This window comes from Amblyomma americanum, chromosome 4, assembly GCF_052857255.1.
Source record: "Amblyomma americanum isolate KBUSLIRL-KWMA chromosome 4, ASM5285725v1, whole genome shotgun sequence".
Taxonomy (NCBI): domain Eukaryota; kingdom Metazoa; phylum Arthropoda; class Arachnida; order Ixodida; family Ixodidae; genus Amblyomma; species Amblyomma americanum.
In genome coordinates this window covers 137,412,712-137,439,572 of record NC_135500.1, presented here as the reverse complement: position 1 = coordinate 137,439,572, position 26,861 = coordinate 137,412,712, and the positions used below count along the sequence as shown (strand labels likewise).

The 26,861-nt window shown below is 43.8% G+C and overlaps 1 protein-coding gene across 2 annotated transcripts in view; it reads right to left on the bottom strand.

The window, feature by feature from the left end:
• The window catches only part of LOC144128418 (myotubularin-related protein 13-like), a 77,067-nt gene that overhangs the window by 36,932 nt on the left and 13,274 nt on the right, over positions 1 to 26,861 (bottom strand). For both annotated transcript variants that reach the window (XM_077661807.1, XM_077661806.1), the window contains exons 13-23: positions 24,963 to 25,031; positions 23,521 to 23,745; positions 15,603 to 15,731; positions 13,498 to 13,703; positions 10,665 to 10,911; positions 8,963 to 9,161; positions 6,924 to 7,057; positions 6,230 to 6,402; positions 3,457 to 3,650; positions 1,178 to 1,385; positions 696 to 776 (exon numbers count right to left, since the gene is read on the bottom strand). In XM_077661807.1, the coding sequence (XP_077517933.1) occupies positions 696 to 776; positions 1,178 to 1,385; positions 3,457 to 3,650; positions 6,230 to 6,402; positions 6,924 to 7,057; positions 8,963 to 9,161; positions 10,665 to 10,911; positions 13,498 to 13,703; positions 15,603 to 15,731; positions 23,521 to 23,745; positions 24,963 to 25,031 (1,865 nt within the window). The remainder of the gene's footprint in view (positions 1 to 695; positions 777 to 1,177; positions 1,386 to 3,456; positions 3,651 to 6,229; positions 6,403 to 6,923; positions 7,058 to 8,962; positions 9,162 to 10,664; positions 10,912 to 13,497; positions 13,704 to 15,602; positions 15,732 to 23,520; positions 23,746 to 24,962; positions 25,032 to 26,861) is intronic.

The following is a 26,861-nucleotide window of genomic DNA, read 5'->3' as shown; positions in this document are numbered from 1 at the left end:
TAAGGTCTGCACCAGATTCAAATGTGGAGGTTACACTGGGTGGGTTTCAACTATGAGAATCAAAGCTCTCTCTTGGAACAGAACTGACCTGCACATACCTTAATTTATACTTCAAGACGTTCTGTAATAAAATCTGCACCTATCACAGCAAAAGTAATACTACACCCATCAGCCCAGTGTGACCCTAGAAGCATACCAAATGCCAGAACAGTTACTTCCGAGATGACACTGTGAAAACAGCATTAATAACAATGTCAATTTAGGCACACCTTCAATTAGCGAGCAAAGCACAAACAGTCGTTCTGTTCAGGTGGTTCACAAGTTGAGTCAGGTTGCCGCAATAACCAGTCCACTTACTTTCCTCTGTTCAGCATCCTGCCAACTGCATTTAATCAATCCCTGATGGGCACAGGCAATCTCAAGGTCACAGTGGGACACCAAGCCAAAAAGCAAAAAGATCAAAAGCGTTTCCTGTTAGACCAGGGGTTCTCAGACTCAAGGAACCCCAATGGCTTCCTAAACGTGCAAGGAACCGCTATCGTGTCTTGGCTTCTCTATCTACCTTCCTAATATGATTGCAAAAAAAAAGTCTGCAGATGCAAAGCCGCTCAGGAAATGCCCAAAAAATGCACAAGGGTTCCGGAGAACCTGGCTTAAGAACTCCTCAGTCAACCATATGTGCAGAAATCTCTCACCTTGCATGCCTGTAACAACGAGACAGCTTGCGGATGCTGTCGTCGGGAACACTTTGCGGGACCACCACAAGTGCCGGGTAGCTGTAACATAGAAACGAGGAAAAAAAACAACATGTGCTACTGAGCACTCTGCCACACCATATCTGCGACTGCATAATACTGATGAGCTCGAATTAGATGAAACGATAATAGCAATCTTAACGATGCATTCCCAAAATTCCGTGGACTACATATGCCAGTGTATGCAAATAGAGCCCCAAGCTTGTAGAGTATGGTTGGCTATTCAGCTGAGGGAAAGTGCAACAGAAGGAACAAGAGACGCTGTATGCATCAGAGATGACATAACAATCCACCTTTATCACCCACCAAAAAGACGGTGGTGGCATAAAAAAATAAAAAGGGCAAGAAATTATCGATGTGCAACCCTGTAAAACATTCAGTTGCAAAGAAAATGTGAATAATAAACACTGGGCAAGACTTACCTGCGGCACACTGTGTAGCCCAGGTTGACGGAACTAATTCGGAAGCCCTCAGGGCGACCCCGGGACATGGTCGAATTTGCACCCAGTGCACCCAGGTGCAGTCGCTGCCAGTCCCGGCTGTACACTGTGTCACTCATCTTCTCCAGAGACCGGTGCGGAAGGTGTGGCACGGCCGGCAATGGTGGAGGAGGTGCAGACTCTGCGTCATCTGAGAGTAAAAAGATGCAAAAAAATATCTTAAAAAAAGAAGCTCATTTTTAAAAATTTTGCCGTATAAGCACTGCATTCCATCTTGCAAGGCCTGTGAGGAGCTGGAATGGGCTGTCAAATGAAAAGGTGAACATGGGGTTCTACAACTTTCTTGCAGTTAGGATGGACTCGCTTGCCTTGAAAACTTGAACCAATTATGACAACCTTTATTTTGAACTTTGGTAACATTACCTCATACCAGTGACAGATATGCTCGACTGCCTCAAACGAGTCATAATTATCAAATTCAACTCACCACTGCATAGTGTGCAGCTTGAAAACAATTCAGCATCAGAATTGTTAGTCAAACTAACATAGCCTTAAATTCTTTGCAGCACTGCATAGTCTCCATGATAGCATTTGCCGCATTGCAGATTCCCAGACCATTACACTGCATCAATGCTAACTCACACCGAATGGAACTTTTCGTTAAATTTTTCCCACAAGAACGTGCAATGCATAACTACCAAAGGTATGGCAATAAAATCCATTCCACTGGCAGCAAGCGTTGTGATGAGAGTACTTGAAACGGTGACTTGCCACAGTGATTACCATGCATCATCTTCATATGTCTTTTCCACACGGAGGGCACCTTGATGACTCCAGTAGGTGCGATCACATTTCGTGCAAATGAACACCGTAACTATGTATAATAAATAACAATGTCATGCATGCCTCCTTTCAAAGTCATCATCAAAAATTTTACAGCTGGACCCTTTTATAACAGACACATTCTGGAGAGAAGTTATTCTGTTACATAAGCAGCCCCTTATAAGCAGGGTTCCATGTCTTCCTAATTTACTGATCTTCTCCTATATCAAGTTGTCACCAAGTGGCTAAGATTTCCACAAATGAAGGCTATATCCTATCGAACCAGTTTAATAGCTGCAAAAGAAGCTGTCTACTTTCAACTGCTTGACATATGGTGTTCCTGAGGACACCATATGTCGAGACACATGTCTTCCTACTGCCCTGCAGCTGCACATGTTGGCAAGCTCAACTCATCTTTAGACAAATTTGGTGTGCCAGCCATTGTTGCCTTGGGAAGCGGACTCTCCTCATGCCCAGCTGTCAGATCTCCACGGTCTCCACTGTAAATTCTCCAAGCCTCAAAACTGTGAGTGGAGGCGGCACGTGTTAATATCAGTGCAGCACAGAAATCATCCGAACCTAGAATGGTGGCAAGGGCTGCAGAGCAGAATTGGAGGCTTGCTTGATGGTTTGTGGCACGACCTCTGGACCATGAAAACCACTGGCTGATGGCCCTTTTTTCGATTTTAAAGCTTCCATATCGTGGGAGGGTCACAAACAGGTCAGCCTGCCATGCGCTCCTGCTGCACATCTCCGCAATTCTCAGGGCATGTAGACGCCCACACACTCATGCCCGTACCCCCGCCAGTACGTAGGAAGCTTTTCTTTACGTACCGTTCACAACCAACGTGCAGCTAGCTGGCCGCCCACTCTGCATTATTTTCAGTTGTAACAAATGCCACATGAGCGATCGTTCATTGGCATCTCCCTCAAGCACGGACATGACTGCGGTTTGCGAGTGATGGTGCTGCAAGCACAGAGTGGCGGCGAACAGCCACAAGTAGTTGAAATGTATATTTTAAGTGAGGTTGTTGATCAAAACTTAAATAACTCATCCATCATAACCAAATATTTTCTATTCCCAATATCTGTTGCAAAAGGGGTCCACTTAATGGGAGAAATAAAGCAGCCAACCATGTGCATGAAAAATGTTCCTTATTCCCAGCTGTCTGTCACCACTGTGCCTCTTATAACGGGGTTCAATTACTGCTGGGCTTAATTAACAAGACCACCCACATGGTTTAGCTGCAGAGTACATTAAGCCTTTCAAGAGGATCGCGTGTTATGCAGCATGCTTGCGGAACTGCAATGTACCAGCATGTCAATCTCAGCACGTGCACGTCAGTCATCGCTTATCATACAGATGCACTTTCCCTCTTGTTCGCTCACCAGCAATTACATAGCCGACCACACAATCAAAACCGAAGCAAGGCACTCACCCGAGCAATCGTCGTCCTGCAGAAAGGTGAGGGGCCGGTCGGGAGCCTCGTGTTCATAGGGCGGTCGTGCCCCGGCCGGGAGGGTCCTGGCAGCCATAGGCCCCTGCACCACATACTTCTGCTTGCGAGATGAGGGACGCGGCTTGAAGCCTGCCCTCATGGCTGTCTTGAGCAGCTGCCGTTTCGCTTTGCCCCTACAAAGAATGGAGGAGGGCCGGACTCTGTATGATGCCTTGGTGTAATTTTCTTTTGCGCTTGCTTGTTTGCTGTTATTTGACTTAGATGTATGTCTGCATTTTTTACTGTATTTTTTCCTTGCTTTTGTTTTTGCTTGCCTTCATTGTATTTTGTATTTTGCTCTTCACATTTTTCCACGTTCAAGATTTTGTACATCATGTTAATTCGCCCCCCCTTATGTAATGCCCTCGGGAGAAATAAATGAAATAAATGAAATGCTTCCGTCCTTACGCTTCTGGCAGTATTCTGTGCCACCAAAGTCAAAAAGCATGTGCAAATAATATGAAACAACGGATCAAATGCACTGCAGCTAGCTCAAAAGAGCTTTGCTCATTGCATTATAGCATGAGATTTCATGCCTTTGGTGAACGACAGCTTTCCAATACAAATAAATGAGGTAGGTCAATCAATCAGACAGCAACACGAGCCGAATAGAGTAAAACGTCGTTAAAATTGTTATAAGGCAGTATTTACAAGGAAATGCATCCCAGTAGTCAAAAGCCAATGGCTCATGCGCCAACCTACTCAACCTCACAGTTGTCAAGGCTCATTGCCTAGTGGCTCAGTGCCCGTACATAACAAATTAACAATACATTTCCAGCTCGTGCGACTTCTCAACTCATACGCTCAAAATCGTGAGCAATAAAGAGGTCTCATACATGGGTCGAATACAATTCAAGAATAAAGCAGCAAACACCCCTCGAAGGAGGCCCTCCAGCCAAATGTCACGATGTCGAGGTTAACTCCATTTCATAGAGGTGCCCTGCCAGCAATGTTAAGCTAGGGGATTAACTGTGACATCATGATAACTGATCAATGCCATTGGCTGCAGAGCTTCCTTTAGGGGTGTTTGCTGCTTCGTTCTTGAGTTGTATCCGACTATAGAGTTACACTGTATTGTAGCGAGAGTTACACTCGGCTTCCAGTCGAGCGTTTCGCGGTGGCTGGGAGAGGCCAGTTGTGCGCATGCGCCGTCATCATGGCAACCGGAGAGGAGCAGCAGGTGCAGAGTGCACTTTTCCATCGCCACGGCTGTGCCGCCGCTGCACGCTCCACCATCGGAACGAAGCGCGCCGTGCACTTCGTCGCCGCCTCGCGGCACGCTCCTCTATCACCCGAACCATGCGTCACATGCGCGGCATTGCGTATAAAAGGCGGAGATGTAACCGGCGGCTGTATCGCAACGTTTGACATGAATGCACAGAATGAGAGTCCAAGCACTGCTAAATGGCAGCATATACAAGAGGAGGTAAACTCTTCCAACCCTGAGGTTGTCGCCTGGCACTTGGCTACTCAACAAAGAGAGAATGAGCGTAATAAGGCGAAGAGAGCAGCGGAGACGCCCGAACAGAGAAAGGAACGGCTTGCCAGAGATGCCAAACTGCCGAGCGTATTAGACAGCGCATAGCCACCGAGATGGAGCCCAATGTCTCTCATTGCTAAACATACAACGACCACAACAAGCTCGGCCAGGGAAACGTACCTCTCGCTACGTATATCCTGGCATAGCCAAGCTAAGCCACTGCCAATTTTTTCTCTTCAGGGTGAAACATTAAAAAAAAAACTATGATGATGACCTCAAAATTTCTTTTGCACGAAGGACAACACAAATGTGGACAGAAGTCTACTGGTATCAGAAATTATCTTCAGTCTTGCATCAACGAATGCTGACAGACCCTTCTAGTAAGTTAAAATGTCTGCTAACCCTTTCAAGTGCTTCGTACATAATTGTGTACACAGCAAACTCACAGCTATTCTCAGTGTGTGTGCTGTACCTTGCAGTGATTTTACTGCTTCACATGAATTTAGGATCCTTCTTGTTGCAAAAAGATGGCTTTTATTCCATACAGCGAGTGCAGTAAACGATATTTTGCAAAACAGTGAGTAAGGTAGCATGTTGCCCGACATTTTTGCGCAGATAGATTTTGCCGGCAGTAACAACGTCAATTTTTTTTTTCGCAATTTCAAGTGTAATGTGCACCTTTAAACATAAATTTATTTCGTGATACTTCAGATGTTTCTGCGACAATTCCTGGCATTTCGATTTTGCAATTTTAATCAATTATGACATTTAGAGTGAAATTTTGCACATCCTTGTAATATATTAACCCCTAGAATTTTGCACTGGACAACTAATAAAGTATCTTTCTTGAGGCCTTAATTTATTATTTAGAAGTAATGTGCACAAAATTTTGTGCAAATTTATTCACTGTTCCCCAATATAACATTCCTTTCCTTAACTCATGTTATCATGTCACCTAAAACCTTTCGCAGCTGGTATGTAGCACTTTCAACATTACCACACCAAGAGATGTCTAGAATGTATTCTGAGAATTAATACTTCCCAGAACGTCTCACAGCCATTCACAAACACCCAGCGCTCATCCAATGCGGCCAGTCATTACTGCACATCCCTTAGAGGTATGAAAGACATCCAGCCCTCACAAAGGGCATTATGAGTCCCATAGAGGTACCATGACAGAGTGCAGTTACTTGAGCAGGAATGTGATGCAGGGAAGGAATGTGCAGTACTCACGTAAGTGTGGCGTGCTTCTCCTTCTTATGCAATGGGGTTGGCGGTGTGGCCATGTGGCCACTGAACGCAAAAAGCTGAAACAGGCTTGGTGGGCAGTGGGCTCGCCCCAGCAGCTTGCGGAAGGCCTCTATGCTTTCAGACGTCACTTCATCCTCGAAGGCCACCTTCATTAGCTGCAGTCAGAAAAAGTGGGCACCCACTCATATCTTTAAAAAAAAATTTTAGGCCATCAAAAGTGCACGTACACATGTTCTTCCACATATTTAGTTCATTGTTGTAGTGTTAAGACACAGAAAAAAAAAGTGAAAGAAAAAGAAAAGGATGATTGGCACTGTGCAGTGAGTGACAGCACCCTGCAACTGTGCTCTACTGTAGTGATGAACAAAACAACACTGAACATTTACGCTAAGAACTCGTTTATTTTTCTCCCTGAGAAAGCCCCTATGGCTCCAAAGTCTTTATACCGTAGCAATGTCACTGCTTCATGAAGCAACAACGTGGGTAATGGTAACAGGTTGTGCCAAATTATATACAGAAGCATCCATGCTGTACTGTCAAAGGCCCATGATCACATACAAGCGTCTGTACTTGCACTCAAAAGTCTGTTGCAGAGAGAGAACAAGCAGGACGGCTGTAAGAATTACGAAGACAAATAATAACACAGCAAGAAAAAAAGAGCGAGGAGCAGGCACACCTGGAAGGTGTTTGAGCGCAGCTGGAGGCCTTCGGGCAGCACCTGCTCCAAGTGCTGCAGGTACTGGACAGCTATCTTTTTCTCCTTGGTCAGTGTCGACACCGGGAAGCACCGCACCACCGTTTGCTCGCATGCTAAAACCGCGCACAAAACGGAGCTTGAGAATCAAAAGTGTTATGAATCAAGGGACACAAAACACATCCCAAGTGCTTCTCAAATGTCGTGACTAATCCACCTTGGCCACATTTGACATAACCAATCTTTTCTGAATAGATTAAGGCTGAAAACCTAAAACTCATCGTTGAAAGCGATATGGCACACATTCGCAGGCATAAAGAGAAGAAACACACATATATGGCATAAAGCACTCTTATCCTCTCCTGTCCATCTGACCTTATTCTTTGAGCACGGTCTAACACAAACAGCAATGTATTTTTCAACAACAAACTATGGTAGCGGACCGATTTTTCCGACTTCACCGACGAACTGTCACGCACCTTGTATATATTCATGACAAACAGTTGGACCTTTAGGAGTCCAAAAGTAAAATTTTTTTGGTCTGAAATAGGAGTCAGCAGTACTGGGGTAGTTTTTATGACCTGAAGTTTTTTTTTGTTTTTTTTTACCACACTTAGATGTAAATGGGCATTGCTATCACCACCAGCTGGCCCTTCGCCACCATGAAAAGTGTGACCTTGGATTTAAATGGTGTCAATAGGCCAGATTGGCTTGAATAGGCTTGCTCACTGTTGTCACTTGAGTGAATGATATGCTCTTTGTTGCCATCAAGGTTCCCTACAACAACAACAACAAAAAAAGCACACGAGCCAGGGCGTGCGGTCGTGTTGAAAATGGGACAATGGCAGCATGCACCATGATTAAAACAAGACCACCCATGATGCAGGGCAGATGGTTCTCTCTCTCAATCTTTGGAACCGTCATTTCCCCTTGAAACAGACTGTTCTCTCTCGCAATGTGAGGCGTGCATTGTGAGCATGACCCGTGACCACATCGGACAGACGTGAAGTGGTACGGAAACGACGAATGCAAGACTCTAGCTGAAATACGAGTACAATCTAATATTGTAGCTTGCAGATGGAATGTGAGAAACAACAAAGTTCACAACTTTTGAGGCCACTTCTTCAGAGCAAAGTTTTTTTAAGCTGACAAATTTTTCAGACCATTTGATTATTTAACCACTTTTCGGGTCTCATTGAGTACGAAAAATCGGTCCGCAAATAATCTACAGCCCCTTGAAATACTTTTGTTGAAACTCAAGTCTTTCAGCTTGCATCAATCTAAACCGGTAAAAGAAGAAACACAACAACCCCAGTTTTTTTGCAGACAAAAGAAGAATTTGTTCTACAGAGCTGCATCCAGTCAAGAACCTGAAGTGTTCCATGTGTGGGCATGTTGTCAGAAGCAAAAAAAGCGCGAAAAACCATGGACACAAAAGAAGAAGTGGAATGCAACAGCATTAGATTCCACATTTGTCACAGCTTCTAATGTAATTTCTGTGCACGTTGCAATTGCCAATCTATTAACCACCATAATCTGACTGCTAACTGCAGCAGCAGGTATCCGCTTTGCTGTGACGATGCCAACATTTGCAAATATCAATTTTTTTCTGGTTTCTGATTACGATTCTCTATCTAGGTAGCTGTCTAAGGTTGCAAGGACATCACAAGGCAATGTGACTACTTTTGACCAATCATTAACTTAAATGCCACCTGCCATGGTGGGCAGGCTGTGATGATGTCACAAGGTCACGTGACCTCTCTTGACCAATCAGCCAATTTTGCGACACTAGACATTGGCGGGGTGCTGGTGTGACAACAGTAATGCTAACGCATTAAAAATAAATCGTACAAACAAGACACACAAAGCACTTGTCTGTTCCAATTTCCATGCTGATGTTGTTTTAAAACACTGTGTTCGCACAACAATTCACTAGTCCAAACAGGAATTTCAGGCTGTGAGCGCTGAAGACCCATGGAGGCATAGCAGCCTCTGTTCTGCAGTTCAGATGACAGACTCACCGTATGGGTCGAGGGGGCTGCCCTTGAAGATGACGCGGTAGTTTGTCAGGAAGATGGCGCCCTCTGCAGGAAGCAGCGAGGGCCCACCCAGGGTTGGGGCCCCTGTGCCTTCTTCGCGACCATCTGGAATGAGGTAGGCCCGCAGTCCTTCCATGGCCAGCTCCTCTCCTTGCAGTAGGCAGGGCACCAGCATCTTGGGCTGGTGGTGTGAGGAAGCACAGGCACAGAGCAAAGAATGACATTCGCCATTGAGACAAAAGTAGCTCCAATTAGAAGCAAATAAAGGAGGTGATAAAAGGGAGAGAAGGATTTCCCCTTTTCATTCAAGCTACTCTGACTATAATATGAACAAGTAGAATAAGAAGCTGAAGAGAAATCAGAAACAGCACCAGGGATGCATGTCCCCCACCAGGCTGACGTAGGGAAAATTAAATTAGTTTTCTGTCCATTTAATTTGATAAACACAAGTACCTGCTGTTACAGCAACACAGCAACAAGCAACAACTGGTCAATTCCACTGTATGCCAAAAATCTGGGCCACTCCTACACTAGCTAGCAAAATACCTGCACAAAACACGCAGAGGTAACACACACAAAAAATGTCAATTGCCAAACTCAGTGCTTCCTAAATGATGGTCGACAGACTCAATGAAATTCTTACATTTCTGAACTTTCAGAAGATCTTGTTCTTTAAAGGGATCACAAACACCGATAACAAGTGAATCTAGAACAGATGACCTTTCAGAGATGTCAAATATGCAGGTGTTAGCAGAAACAGAGCTTCACTGACAGAGGAGATAGTGCAAGCATCAAGTACAAGTGGCAATTCACTGCACTTTCCCGCATTAAGGCTAGAGATAATTTTGTGACATAACTGGCTGCACCTCATAAATAGTTGACAAGAAATAAGATACCCCAAGAGTGAAAAAAAGATCACTTCTGAATAGAAGCATCCTTTTGTCATTCAGAATAATGCATAGGTAAAAGAATGCAAACCAAAAAGAGATGCAAACGATGGAGAGAGGTCCTAGTGCTACCAGCATGCACGGCTAGACCAATCATAGCTCATGGATTTGGGACGTTTCACTTGGCACCATAAATTTAACGTCGCAGCATAGAATAAAAATCTGTCTATTCAAACAAGAGTTCACTGGCTAAATAAACTGCTTTCCGCTCTGATCAGACAGCAGGATAACTAACCTGCCACAAAGAAATGAGGTGATCAGGCGGATTCCCTTAATAGAACCCCACCCACCCCCTTTTTTCCTAGAAGATGATGACAAGACAAGATGGACCAGCAGGTATGCATTAAAGCACCTCAACCTCAAAAGTGTTCTCAACCTTTTTAAACATTAGGGAACCCTAACGCTTTTTGAAAGATGCTGAGGAACTCCAAATATGCATGTCCTCTCAAAAAATGCCCCAATCAAATAATGACTGCTGTACAGTGAAAGCCGGCTACATGCAACTACAGCTATGATTAGTCCCAAAATAAAGTTAGTAAAAAAAAAAAAGAGAGAGATGGGTTGAATTTGAGCCATGCAAGGATTTAGGTGCCTGCATGGAGAGCCCACTGTGAGAACCTCTGGTTTAAAGCCTTTGTCCTCAAAACAATTTTGCTTTTTTCTCCTCTCTGTCTATCTCAGGCTCACCTATCCCCCGTCTGGTGTGCACATTATCTGCGGCCGCAACAGCGCCTCACCTTGGGAATGGGTGGCAGGCGCTTGCTCTCCCGGTGCACAGCTTCGAGCATTTCCTGCTGGATGGCCACCACACCAGGAACCATCTGGTGGAGGGCACGCACGTGCTCCTCCGTGACACCGCTCTCGTGGCACACCTTGTCCACAAAGCGGCCCACCAACTTGGTGACACCAGCGCCCACCGCTTCCCAAGCCTCCTCCTCTCCAAAGCCACTCTCTCCATCGCAGGCGCTGTCTGTCTCCGCCACACTGTGATTACCAAAAGTGGCATATCAAGCATCCAGAAACTGAAATGACTGACCTCTGTCTTAACAGACCGATTTCACCATGTGTTTCCTCAACATTCATTATGACATTATGACTGCTGCTGCAGGTGATGAATGTTCGAGCCACGTTGGCCGTGACACCACCTTCAGCAGGCACCGAGGTTGTCCGACACTGGGGCTTCGCCCGTGAGGGGCGCAGCGGGGTTTACGGAGCCTCTCCCAAGCGAACACCCCTAATGAAAGCCGGGCGCCAGGCCGGGGCCCGCTTGTACCCATTTTTACCGGTGGGTGTCCGGCGGTGGGTTTCGAACCAACCACCTCCCGCAGCCGAGACGGGCGCCCAACCAACTAGCATGAATGAATGGCGAGGCATCCTTCTTTTATATACTCTTCCTTTCTTTTCAAATCAGAAATTCATGGCAACTATACTTAGAGTAGCTTGGTTTTCAAATAACACAATTATCCCAATATAATTTTTCGAGCCCCACATGCAAATGACGGAAAAAGATTATGCATTAAAACATACTACAACATGAACACCACGAAGAACAAAATTAACAGATTCTGGTGAAGCCCACGGTGTTAATAGTCACAGCACTTAGCCTCAAGATTTCCACCCACATCCTAACAAAGTTATGGCCCACGAGGCCATGAAAACTATTGATGTCATGACTCTCCAATAAGGGCAGTGCTTATATACACTAAGCATGATGAAATCACACAAACACGCACGAATTCCTGTCGGACTTTTACAAAGTAAAGACAATGCAGCCAGACAGCTACACATGTTGTAAGCCATTGCAACAAGCCTCGCATTTCAAATGCACAAACAATGGCATATTAGAAGTCAAAATAGATGCAGAAAGAAGGTACACAAGGTACCAACCCACCTGAAGGAATTAACTAACCCCATCTTTATCAATAGGCTCTATGCCTACACCTTTTAGCATCAAAAATGTATCAAAAGGCTCTTCAGTTTGTCACCCTGGACACTCCACCCATCCCCTCTTTGATTAGCCAGGACAGCTTTGCCCAATGGTGTGACCGTTTTTTTACAAATGGCTAGTTGCCCTGGAGACTGAGGACTCTCCTTGGCTGACCTCACATTTTCGGTCGGACTAGATCAGACAGGGAACAAACGATGACGTGGTTTGTGCTACTTAGGACCATACTGAGAGAAAGTCGTAGCTAAAATGCTTCTTGCTGCACACAATTCCCTTCCAAATACAATCCTATTGCAATGGCAAGTTATTAAAGAAACTTTTATATCATTCAAGGCCACTTTTGGCACACATTATGTCACTGCAGCAGTCCCAAGCTGTCTGAAGATAGTTCACAATTTGGAAAATCGAATAGTCAAGCAGTGACCTTTCAATGGATTTTGCTGGTGGCAGATTTCCGTCCCAAATGGTTCTTGACGAATGGCAACGGTGCCAATGTTCGGTTTGAAATTTCATGCTCTACTGAAGATGCATGCTCATGGGGAGGTGCTGCCACCATCTAGGACTTGCAAGAAGCGTGGGTAAATTGCTTATGGTACAGTCTTGCAGAGAACAGATTTTGATGTTCAATGTGCAACGCGATTTACGTTCACCTTGCTCTCTAAGTTTACAGAGTTTACGAATGTTAATTTGTATTTTAATGGAACTCTCCTTCGTTTAGTTCTTGCTGATGCTCACACAGATATTTTTGCTCTCAGAGTTCACTGAGTTTCGAGTTGTTCAGATGCATGGTAACATGGCATTAAGACATCATGCGAAGTCTTGTCGTTTGACACTGACAGCGATGGCTCTACCGACTTTTTGCATTTCTAAGTGATCGTGTAGCCAAAACACTGTCCATAATTATTTTTCCTATTTTTTTCCTGTCTCTACTCAGTTTCTTTATCCAAAATCTGCAGTAAAGTATTTTGACCATCTGGGAAAGTTTATTCTCGAAAGAATTCAACCATCAAAGGGTTAATTTACTTACGCAAACCTAAAACCTAAAAACCTTACCTAAAACTTACCTAAACAATGCTGACATAATTTGGCTAGGAGATAGCATAGGCTCTTATTTTATTCAATAATGAAACAATACTGACAGCAGATTACCCCAAAAGAATAAAGGAATATTGACCTTAGTTGAGAGAAAACTGACGCCAACCAATATTTTTAACTTTACCCAACGTTTCGGGACAAACTCGGTCCCTTCTTCAGGGGTGACTAAAGTGTGCCAGGAGCAGCAGCGGGTTGCTGCCTTCGCTGCCGAAGCTAACCAGCACAGGAGGCTTCTGCTGGAGTCATGGCACATACAACAGACACGAAGGAATGTTAATCGCTCCCTGGGGACACTTCCTTCGTCTTACATCCATGATTTGCGGCCATTGACCCGGAGGTATTCAACACGAGGGCTTAAAAAGCCAAGCTACGCCTCGCCCGTAGTCACACCGTGAAGAAGAGACCGAGCCAGTCTCGAAACGTCGTGTTTAAAAAAAAAAAAATTAACCTGGTTGGCGTCAGTCATCATTCCACTAAATGCCTTCACTCCTATGCTACCAAGAGAGGGCACAGAGCAAGGGTCTCCTGACCTGTTGGTGATAATGCTGTTGGAGTTGGAGCGTCCATCAGCAGCAACGTCTGCAGGGGCAGCACGGCGGGAGGCGTCAAGTGGGACCCGCAGGGCAGCCATGCGGTTAGCGTAATGGATGGCCTGGCTGTACACCGTGGACTCCTCTCGGCTCGAAAGCTCTTCCATCTCCTCCTTGCTGAGCTGCCCACTTTGCTGGAGGCGCATCTGAAGGACGAGGGAAACCCTACATGCAGCATCACACCTGTGCACCTCAAACAAAGAGTGAGGATCAACGCACTGAGAGAAGTCACATGCACTGACAGCAACAGGTAGCACAGAACACACGCTTCGTGTGCTTCACTTTGCTGTAAAAACAACGGAAAAACAGATCATATGAAATGCCTTCGACCATGGGAATGGTTGCCGCCCTAGCCACCCCATGCAAGCTGCATGTGACTACCTCCAAGCTACCAAATTGACTAAAGAGTGGTGCAGTAGTGTTTTCCCCACTATGTATCCTCCTTTCTCCACACTTAAATTTTTTTTTATAGCACTAACTCACCCTTTGACATAAATTAAAGGAAAAGGTACAGGCTCATATAAAAGAAGCACTGTGGATTTGCATCGTGCATTTCTTCAACTTCCTTCATCCAAAAAATGGGTGCCAATGGACTTCTTGCTTGTGGACGGCGGTCAGCTTCCCTCTCCCCAGCCTCCCCTCAAAGGAGGGAATGCAGCTTTGAAATCCCAAAAAATGGCCAAGAAATTAATTTTTGGAAAATTGTTGTAATCGATTGTACGCCTCGTTTTTTTATGCGGCCCGGAGTATCACTGCTGAAATCTACTGGAAACTGCACAAAAAAATTGTTTTGTGAACTGCACAGGCTCTGCATTGTGGGGAAACACTCGATTAATGGGTTTTTCTCCATTACAATTTTCTGCATAGATCCTCACCTTGCGGAGCCAAATTGTTCGCGACTATTTTGTCTATTTTGAGCCCATTTGTTTCCGTGCACTCCTAGTACCATACAGCAGGTAAAGGCATTCTTTGTTTCTCAAATTTGTGAATTTTAAATTTCCGGCGTGAAATTTTCTTCTCACTCTAGATTTATAAATGGAAACTGTATCGCAAAAGCTCGAAAACTAAAATTTTTTCTTTGCAAAAAAAAATATTTCTAAGAATGTCTTGACCTGTAGCATTCCAGTAGGAATTCAGCGTATGTTAAACCAGCCTTCAGCCACATTTTATTAAATCGCAGTCTTTTAACAAGATTTAGAGAAAAACATATATCAGAAAACAATTTTCTGGAAATATAACAAAAAAATTTTGCGAAGTTGTCCAAAAATTCTTGAAAATATATCAGGAAATATAATCAAAATTTCTAAAGGCTGCATTCCCCCTATAAAGAGACACTGATGATAAATTGAAGTTGGCCTGTATCCTCAGACTACAGCATTCTAACAAAAAATAGACAATTCTCAATGAAAATAGAGCTTTTATAAGCTAGAAAATCTAAAAAATTAAATACAGGTGTCACCACCACCAGTCGATTTCGCAATAAAATGAGTGCATCGACACAATTTTTTTGGCTCACAGGATATGCTTCATCACCATTCACTCCAATACTGTGGCAACTTGTTTTCGGTAAGAACATCACAAGTTTGAATCGACTGATGGGAAGACTTTCTTAATCCAATTTTCTTGCCGGTTAAATGCACCTTTTGCAGCCGGACAAATGTAAACATAAATGTTCGTATTCCTGCTTCCGAATCGGCAACTTCAAGATCCTACAACTCAACATTTATGACATGCAGGACGACAATCTTATCCTTATTGCATTCCTTGATGTCAGGAGAAACCAATGGCATGCATTGTGGCAAGTTCCCTGCGGCAAAATTTCTTAAAAGCTCTCGAACAACTAACCTGCATAACAGATTAAACAAGTGCATAAGGACTTGTTTTACATTAAATAAATAACATAACTTGAATCAGCACATAAAACTTAATGTTTCTGGAAGCATTCACAATTGTAACTTCATTAATAAAATTTTTTTCCTGTCCCCCCTCCCCCATTAATCCACTCCTGTTTGGATAGACACAGAACACAGCAAGGACACACCAACCTGTTCTGCAGCAATCTCCAATGCACTCGGCTCGGGTGGCTTTATTAGTGTGGCTGAGCGGCGACTTGATGAGTCAAGATTGTTCCTTGAGTTGTCTTGCCTCAACCAGCTCGATGGGTAGTCTTTGTTCTGTGGGCGATGGATTGACAAAGCAAACAATCAGATGCTTTCAAAGAGTGTTCGTTTAATCACCCAAAAGGTGAAGCTAAGATTTACTTCACAATCTGCGAGACAAACTGGCACAAAGAAGAGATCTCCGCAAAAAGACTAAGTAGCATTCATACATGTGACACGCAGGCAAGTGCCAGGGCAATGGTGTGAGAAATAAAGCTAGCCTTGCAAAATACCGTGAACCTTTCCTGACCAAAAAAAAGCACCAGCCCTGTGGAGATATGGAGCAGGGAGGCAAAAAGTAAACTACCATGAACGCCGACTGAGAGAAAAGTCTCTTGGCTTAGAACTGCATGTCAAATTTCGAAAAAAACTAAATATTTCCCTTTTCTTTTTAAATATCAGTGTTGTGCACAAACCTGAACCATCAACAAATGAATATACACTCCCTATTGCATTTCCCTAAATAAGCATCTCAAAGTGGTACCCTCAGTATTATCATCACACTGTTGCATCACCTTCAACTGAGACATAGAGCTACCCTATTTCAATAACATTCTGACAACGGATACTATCTCATTCTGTTAGCAGCACAACCTGCTACACACACCATGCACCAGCAGTGTGTATGTTACAACTCCAAAGTGTTCACATACTACTGTTAGACACCCAAATTTTTTCTTCCTTTAAAAGCAGCCTTAAATTTTTCTAAGCGTCTTATGCACATACCTGGCCCATGTAAATACTACTCTACACTAAAAGATAACATGCATCGCCATCTAGATAAATAATATTACAGCAGAGCACACAACTCCTTGCCAAGAACAACACTACAATGCAGTCAATAGCAATTGCAAAATGTAAAGTCACAACCAAGAAAACGCTTTCTGCAAGAGCACGCAATGCAAGTGGCCGGTGGATGTTACTTGAGAACAACCATTGTAAGGCACACAGTGCCACTGCCACCAAAAGACCAATAAAATGTGTTGCAAGAAAATGACAGGCCACGCTACCACAGCCGGAGACATATTCCAGGTACTCCATTTGCATGCTGTCTAAGTTCACATGCATTTTCCCAAGCCGATAGAAAGAAACTCATCCACGTGCCAGGAGAGGAAGGACAAAGTACAATCTTCACCACAAAGGCATCTGACACACAAGTGTTTGGACAAAGCATTCAGAACATGGCTGTTAGTGGTTTGCACCCATTGTTCAACATTTTAATGCACAATAGTGAATACAGTTAGCAGGATCTGTGTTGACAGTACCCTTTGCCATACGTTGTATGCACAGAACTGTTAACAATATTTTCAGCATTGCCTGAAACATATAAACCGTCAAGTTTCAAACAACACAAAGTATGCAGCCTTCCCTATGACTTTACATAAAAACTGGAGGGCAAATATTAGTGGTAAATATATGAAAAAAAAAAATCATTCCCAAATTATGCCTGCATTTTCACAAAAATGAGGACACTGGTGAGTAACCAGCAGAAAAACTACGAGGTATTACAACTGCAAAATTACTTTCGGATGAAAGTCTGGAAGAAACCTGATAATCTTGCAATCAAAAGTAAGCTTACAAGCATTATGCTTAGTACCGTTACACTTCCACCTTAGTTTTAAATGGGCTTCTCATCATGCAGATTAAAATTTCTGCAAGATGCTTCAAGGACATGCCAATGGATTTGAAAAATGCAAAAAGAGAAGCTTTCACCTTAGCTGCATACAGGAAAATAAGGTTTCATGTTTTCAACCCATAAATGCTACACATAGCCCTACAGAATAACAAATACATACTCCACTCTAAAAGCAGAAACCATTGCTCAAGGACCAGACCCCTAGCACTGAAAATCTTGCAAAAACACTTTGAACTCCCACGGCCAAATGTACTGTCGCTACTCAATACATGCTCCTCTTGTCGCTTCGAAACTATGTAGAAATAAGGCAATTTTGTAAAGTTTCACCATACGTTTTTTTCACGATAAGGTACCAAAAGTAAATGGCAGACAGAAAAGAACACACGTCATACACAGAACACTCGAGACTCACATGTGTGTCTCGTGTGTTGTTCTTTGTCTGCTGTTTACTTCAAGTGCCTTATCGTAAATAATGTCAAACGAACTCGCCCAACAGTACATGTCAAGCAATTTCACCAGATGCCCCTGATTGATAGACAAAAAAATATGGGGACACTTCAGTCGCCTTAAGAGTGGAATGTGATAGCATTATATTTCACATCTGCTGCAGTTCCAATTGCAACTTTTGTCTGTGTTTGCGTCAGTTTCTTTGCAATTTTCACTCCAACTGTCATATTCAGCCTACTAGCTGCAGTAGCAGGTATATGCTATGCTATGACGGTGCTGACGTTTGCATATATCACATCTTTTTCAAATTTTAATGCAAGAGCATTATTACACCCATGTCAGAAAAAATTTTCCAGAGTTGGCATTGGCGACCGTTTGAAGCCTCGCAGCCGGAGCGAGCGGTCGAAGCAACGGGCCGCTCCGGCAATCTAGGTGGGCCACCTGGGTCACCTTTTGGGGTCATCACAACTTGTCCACTGGATTGTAAGCAAAGTGACCACCGTGGCAGGTGGCAATTAAATTAATGATTGGTTGGTAGAGGTAGCTTGGGAACAACAACCTGGGCCTCACAAGCTCCAGCGGTGGCAGCACTTGCCATTTCAGGGCAGTGGCGCATTGCTTAACCACTGCACACCACTGTGTCAGGAGTGGTACAAGGCCTCCCAGCAATCTATGAATGCAAAGTCAAGTACTGTCAATTCCGCATATATGGGCATTAACCCATTAAAGCTACCACGTCATACCTTAAGAAGGAGCTTGAATGTCCCCTCAGTTTTTTTTTTAATTTCGATTTTCTATCTAGGTTGCTGCCTAGAAACTAGGTTGTGGCAGGCAGGTTGTGACGACGTCACAAGGCCACATGGCCTTTTTGACCAATCATTAAATTGCCACCTGCCACAGAGGGCAGGTTGCTCACAGTCCGGTAGCCAGGTTGCCAGCTGCCATGATGAGCAGGTTGTGATGACATCACAAGGTTGTGTGACCTCTCTCAACCAATCAGCGAAATTCGTCTAGGTCATCCAGGGACAACTCAAGCTATCGCATTTAAGGAAAGGTAATGGCACACATAACAACCCACATAACAAAAAAAAAAGAATACACTTTCTGGCTTTGTTTTGTCTTCCAACCATACAACTCATCACCTTTCCTTTCAAAAGACAGCTACAAGCTGCATGAGGACTACAATAAGGACTACTGCGCTCTGGAAAGCCTTTCATTTCAGTGCTGAGTAAGCTTCACCCATGATGCGCTCGAGATGACTAGGCCTACACTAGCATAAAACTGCCCTGAAAAACAACCACAGCCTGCACAGTAAAAAGAAAAGATACGACAGCAATTTTCGACAGCTAGTAAAATACAGAGAACAGCCAAAGGTGCAGCTTGAAAGCCACATATCCGCTGGCGCTTCATAATGCTGCTTAACATTGTATTCAGTTCACTACACCACATGTTCTGCACATGTACACACTGTTCACCATGACCACCTAGTGCTACCCATGGCATGAATCAGGAAATCACCATTAATTCAAACTTCTAGTACGCTCTAACCGAATCTTCAGTCCTGTCAACATCAAGTGTACTATCAAAAGGGCTTCCATAATTCAAACTCCGTGCAATTCAAACAAGTTTTCTGTCCTCTTTGAAATCAAATTATCAAGAGCTGACCGTAACTGAATTTCACATTTCGAAAATAAACCCTTGTGTCAAAATTTTTCACCAACTGAGCTCACCTGTCTCTTTACCTGCATCATAACATGGTGACCATTAGAACTCTGCATGCTCCACAAGACACTGTTTCATATAAGTTATTCAGGCCTTTCCTCTAGTGTTGACAGTGTTTAATGAGTTAGTCCATTAACATATATATGAAATTTCAATTAGCCTGGCTTCACTTTGTATGCACTTTGGCACGCTGAGCAATTTACCTTCTGCTTAAGATGGCTCTTAAAAAAAACAAGTGATGACCTCTTTATGGCCCCACCTTACTCATAAGGAGCAACAAATTGCAGAAAATACGGCTACAGGACACTGCAAGCAAAGCCCTCACGGCTGATGAAAATAAAATCCATGACCAGGTGGCATAAGCAAGCTTCTTTTCTTCTTTTCTGAGAACATTTTTGTACAAACGACAAATAGCAGCGCAATAATCTTCACCCAGGTTGGAGATGGACAACAACTGGAATGTCAAGTCACTTATGCAATGTAGCAAAAAAAATACCAAGCAGAGCCTCTGTTAAACACACCACAAGGGGTTAAAAGAAGTAGTACACATGCCAATCAGCAGTTGCTAATGCTAGTAATAAATGCTGTTAGAACTGCTCACATAGGCCAAGTGCTAAGGGACTAGAATGAAAAATCGAAGGCAGCATACTGTTAGCACGTGACATGCGTGGGTGGAAGGAAATGCTGAAGATGACTAGTATGCCACAATTCGGAGGAAGAACGTGAAAAAAGGGAAAGATGGCGAGCAGATAGAAAAAGAAGGGGGGAGCCGGACGTCAACGCACAGCAGAGGCAGCGGAGCCAGTGGCAGCAGCAGCAGCAGCTGCAGCGACGAAAGGGTAGAAACGGTAAAACCTGGGCGCCGGGGCCTCTTTGCATTTCTGGAGGTGCTTCAGGTACCTCTGCATGGGACATACCGAAACCCGACAGGTGCAGGCGGGGAGGATACTGAATGAGGGCAGCCCAAAGGAGTTACCCCCCCACAAGGGTACAAAACACAAAAAAAAATGCAAAGAAAATAAAACATACTGAAAGAAAAAATACATCTCATTGCCAACAGAAGGCATAAGCATGAAATGCATTGCCGCAGGTAGCTGAGAGCAATCCAGTACGACAAAAAGAGACTTGGCACATTTAAACCCCCCGTCATCGCCACGTCACTACCGAACCTCCAATCAATCAACATTTACTCAAGCTTAATTCTTATCCGCAAAGAAACAGCTCTTTTTTTCTTTTATCAACAATAACTTCGAGCAGCAATACCTATACCCTCAGGGAACACAAATTCACCATATTTTTTTTTTTCCATGGGCTGCAGTAAGCGCACCTAATAAAAATAGAAAGCTGGCAGCACATTTCCATATTTGTGGTATCAATGTTTCTTTAAATATAGCTCCATGTCGGACAATAACAAAGGCCTTACTTTAAACACTTAAATTTTAGGTGCAGTAAAATCACTAATATTTGCCCATCAAGAAGTGCTTCTGGTTACTACTTCCCATGCTCTTAAGATATTCAAACACACGTGCACATGCTATATATACATATAATCTGATATCAAAATGAGTACTTTCCTCTCATATCGCTTTCCAAGTTAATTCAAACTAGTCTACAAGCATCTACAGAGTGTTGAGGAACAAAACCATAGCAGTAAGCTCTTCATATTAGGCCAAGAATATAGCAAGCATACCAACACGTCATGAGAACAATGGAGTGCCTTAAATTAATTCTGCTCTCCAAAGCCCGTGGAATGCTACCTGTAAGCATTTCATGCTTAGAAAGAGCAGGAAAAAGTTGGGGACACATGAAGGGAAAGGAACACCAACACAATACGATGAGGCCGTGCTTATTCAAGGCATCAATGGCAAATCGACCCCACCTGATGATGTGGTCCCCCACGACACCAAACATGTACACCCATGCAAAGCAAGCAGCTTAAAGCACCACCCCTGATGGCCCAAATTTTACAGCAAAAGCACTGATACAACAATACAACACAATGGCTCTAAAGAGGGCAAGAGTGAGACACCAGTGCTGAACAGCCCTTTCAGCTCACAATGGCAAAAGAAAGTACCCTAGTAAAAACGTGAATTTTGCTATCAACAACAAAGATAAGGTTATAATTTTGCTTCGTCCCCTCGGAGTTGCAGAACTATGCCTGCTTGTTCAAAGTTCCACGTATCGTATATACTCATGTAAGGCCCACGCACTTACCTATCTGCAGTTTTGACAGGGAGCGTTCCTTACACGTAAATTTTTCTGACTACAGCAGGGCACCGATTGTGCGTCCCTTTTTTATGCTGCCACATGCATTTTTATGACAAGTTAGTGCAGTCCCGGTGAAACCTTCAAATACATGACAAATTGAAAGTATGAATGATAGGACGTGTGCCCGACAACTGGCGCAAATTAAGCGCATAAAGTAAAACAGGTTGGTGAATCTGTTCGCTGGCGAATGTCACGTTTTCTTAGTTAACATCAAGATCCTCCGAAGAACTGGCACTTGACAATGCCTAGATCAACAGATCTGAGCGGCATGCCATGCATGCAACCCGTGATCATCAGTGTAAGGTGGCGTTTGCCTAGCCTGCTTTTCCATGCATTTCACTGTCCAAATCTAGCGGAAATCAGTTATACGTTCATTTTAATGTGAGGTTATTACGTGACGGTAAACTGGTAACACGGTTCGACCTTTTTAGTAAGCCGTGACTAGATTCAAATTAACCACTTCTGCTGCAGCTTCATGCGAAGCACACTGGGCCTAGCGACACTGGGCAAACAGCGTGCTACTATGGCGCATTGCCGCAAGGAGCACTGCTACCATGGGTCCACCCCCTTGTAACTTTTGCGTAGCATAACTTTTAGTTCTTTCTCATATGAATGCCGAACATACAAGACAAGTTTGCAGTGCTTAGGTTCCAGGCAGAGCCCGGCACACAGGACAACACATCAGTGCTCGTACCGAGTGGTGCAGGCAGTTATCTTCATTTGTTAGCTCCTAGCGGAACGCACCACATGCACACACATGAAGCAATTCTTCTGGTTGACTTTTTTTTTTTAATTACCAGCTGCCAAGTTGAGGGTGCAGCCATTACAAAGGAGCGACCCTTACATGAGTAAATATGGTACTAAAGCCTATTTCCTTCCACACAGCCAGTTCTCAAACTAAGGAGTTTGAGAAATCGTGAACTAAGAGTTTTTCATGAATGCTGTCACTGACCACTTACCCCTTTCCTTGCTGTAAGGAATTACCAAAATGTTCAAGTGTTTCCAAAACTTTTCTTTTCTTCACACTTCTGTCCAACCACTAGGAGCAGGCACCACTGTCACCGCGGCTGACAACATGCATCCAAAATTCCGAAGAACGAAACCTCGGCTGCCGTCTAATTTTAAGATCCACAACAAGAAGCCAAATGATACAGCAACTTCATTGCCAGCTCGTTTGGGATAAATGCCAGCCTACGAGAAGAGGAGTGGCGGTGCCACTTCCTTCAATGCAGCAACTGAGAGTGTGCAAATGAATAAAATCGCAACACGCAAGCCTCGAAGAAAGCACCCACAATTATTCCACGTTTGTAGACACTGCTTCTCAAGACACAATTCTTTTTTTTTTTGCAACCCACAGCTAGACTACTGATCAGATAAAAATCTGCTGGCCTCAGAATGCACAGGTCTCAGGAATAAATGTACATAAGTTACACAAACATTTATTCTTGTCAAGCCGAAAGATTTGTAAAACATCTGCAATCCATGGAAAGCACCAAGAAAGATGAAGCCTGCCATAAGATCTGGAAACAGCAAGCCCCAGATTTACAAATTTTTCATAAAAATAATTCCCGACACGCACCTAAACACCCCGGAAGGTTTCTCGGTACAGAAAAATTCTTGTGCTGTTAAACTTCATCGTACCAAGTTTGAACTGCATAGCACTCGAGAATGCAAGGTACGGCAATGAGGGGCTCCAACTGCTTAAGATGCACTGCTGACGCAAGCAAGTACCTCGCGGGGGCTGAGTGGGGGCGAGGTGTTCTTGTGCTGCCCTCCTCCATTGGGCAGTGCTGTTGTACTGCCGTGCTGCGGGGACGAGGTGTGCGGCAGGTAGAGGGAGCGGATGTCACGCTGCACGTCCTGGTAGAAGGCAGACTCCCAAAACTGCAGCTGCCCCCAGACGGCGTGCTCTTGGATGCACGTGTATGCAAACTGCATCACGCCCGTGCACAGCTTCTGCTCACCCCACAGAGATGGGGTGGACGATGAAGAAGGAATAAAGAAAGAAAAGAGATGGATCAGAATAAACCTCTTAAGGCTCCTTGCCATGCAAAAGAAATGATATTGGCAGCAGCCATTATACTGCATACGCATGAACGACAGTCCTCGACATGGCCCTCACTACAGCCCAGAGCAGTGAAAAAGAATATCTGTACTGCTAACTTATGCATCCAGGCATTGAGCAATCTGGGCTTGCATATGCTATAAACAGTGTGAATCTCAAAACTCGAGCACACCAAATCTGCAAGAAACGTGAATTTTTTTTTACAAGTCCCATGCTATAAAGCATTTCTCGTGAGGCCTGCCAGTGAGCTTAGTGGGCACTCTGTAAAGCAGCAGGGAGACATTACCTAATACGGTGATAGACAGCAAGTGACATTTATTTATTATGACATAAAACAGAGGGAACTGCTTGCTGCTCTGCTGGAGAGTGAAGCACGTTCCCTAGAGACATCTACAATTCGTAGCCAAATCTGCAGCAGTGGGCTTCCAATAATCTATGCAAACATGTGATGAATATGGATACTAGACATATACTAGATTTCATTTTTAATATCCAGCGAGTTACAATATGTATAGCATTAAAAATGTGCAGTTATCAAAGGTATCATTATCAATCCCAATCATGAATGAAAAGCAGCTTTGCAAATGGCATCATATGTAATCAAGACAACCAAGAAAATTCCAATTACTACTTGGCATGGGGACCTAGCATAATAACAGTTCCAACAGCATGCAAGCTCTAAAGCTGGGGGCGATTTATTAATAAACAACGTTTAATGTAGGAGGTGCAGTCAAGGTTCATGTGACATTACAATTTGACCCAAATGTCAACATTAATTGCATGAAACTAAATCTGCACTGCAGACCCAGATAAGCCCAAGTGCAGATGGCTTTTGGGCTTCGATAATACGATACATTGGAAGTTCTCTGTAAAATGGTTTGTTGAACCCCAAATGTCACTCCCAGTCTTAACTTCAACCAGAATGCAGACTTAAATTCAACCGGAATGCAAAGGTTGGCCTTCAGTACATCCTCAGGTGAGCAGACGTTGCAAAATGAAGACTTCTTCCCACTTTATTCTGTGTCACTTTATTTGGCTACACTTACAGCTATATAGTATTAAACTTTCAAGGCTAAGAAATTCAGCAGACCACATGGCAGTGACTCACCCTGCAAAAGGCATGCGAGAGTGGAAGAATCCCCGCAGCCACGCCATGTTCGTCCAGTGCTGAATCATCCTGAACAAATAAACAAACCAGGAGGTCAGGCTGGGTTCTGAATGCGATACCTCACACATTAGAGTGATTTAGCAGCACCCAGATATCAAGAACATACATAAGGAAGGAAGAACTCTCTTCTCCAAAGCATCGTGACAGCTGCTTGTAGCCAGTCGCACACTGGCTCCGGCGGCTCAAAACACTGCTGCTTCAAAAGATGTCGTGCATTTATGGTTCCAATTTTATACACTAATGATGCATCAAAACAAGTCCGCAGGACTACATTGCTCCCACGGCAACATGTATTGTGGGAAGTTTGTACTCCATATTACAAGGTCATTGCATGCACTTTAAAGGGGTACAGACAACAAATTTTTTTTGTTGCACCTTGTCTTTTTTGGAATGGTGCACAAGACATTGATTTATATGAATTATACCACCTTGGTAAATAATTTAATACTGAATTTTTTCTCTTGTGTTGTAGTGGTTTTAGTTTCAACACTCAAATGGTGGCTATGACATCAAGCTTGACTTCAGGTGATGCAAAGCATAAAAGAAATATCGATAAAATTGTTACTTCATTGCTTAAATTCTTCAATTCAATTCTTATGCAGGCCTGCCCCAAGCACAAGAGCAGGAATGGCAACATATGATTTAAAAGGTTTAATTTTTTTTTATGCTTAATCTGGCCTGAAGTCCACTTTAGTGTCATAGCCACCGTTCGGCTGTTGAAATTGAAACATGAAAGAAGAAATCAAATTATAAATTATGGCCACCGACCAATTTTGCAGACTTGAGGGGATCTGAAAAACGGTCAGAATAATCAAACTGTATAAAAAATTTGTGAGCTTCAAAGAAAATCATTGCAGAAGTACTTGCTGTTGGACTAGTTGGTTCATCGTAAAGTTGAACGGCGCAAGGGAACGAACACAGGAAGACAGAGACAGAAAGAGCGAAAGAAAGAAATCACTTTGCTGTGAAAAACCAGATTCAAAAATCACGAACTTTACTGTTCCCAGCGTTCCATTTGAAAGTGATATCAGATTGTATTCAAGCCAGATACAAGCTTTCATCATGTTCTCAACACCTCATGTCATCTATACCAGACTGCAATGCGGCCGCAGATCATGCTGTGAACACTCTGCGATGTACGTCCTGTGCCGAGCGAAGCGAGACCACAGTTTTCTGGGGAAACAACGGTGACGAAGACCGAGGCAGGGAACCTATTGGAAGAAACAAGATGAAGCGAGCCCCTCCAGCTGCATCTTCGCCCTAACATTCCCCCCATCTGCACCGCATCATGTGCGGGGTCGTCTACATTGCGGCAGATCCTACCATTGTACCGTTTTCAAAGCGAGTGCTCTCTTCTTTGTAGGCCCTCCTGATGACAACGAAGAAAGTGCCATCCTTTAACCCAAGTGGCAACAATGATGAGCAAATAGTTAAGCCTATCCAAGCCAATCCACCCAATTGCCTCCGTTTAATTCCAAGATGGCACCGGTTCCAAGAATTCGCCGGAGCGAAGGGCCGACTGTTTGCGGCGGTGATTCCCAGTCGTGTCTGTGCTGGGTTGCAAGACAAATGCTGGGCCAAGAAAACGCTCCCCAAAGCATTTCTGGTGCGTATTTTAGTCCAGAAAATCGAGCTTTTGGGCTCCACAGGGTCTGAAATATCGGTCGTGAAAAAAAAACACGTTGTTTATGAGGTGCTTGACAATTCCTCAGTAAAATGTCGAACTTCATGAAAGCCCGAATTATTGGAGTTTGAAAAATCGGTCAGCTACTGTATTTACTGGGGCATAGAATAATTGCGAGTGGAGTTTATTATTATTAATTACATTCTTTATTCGTG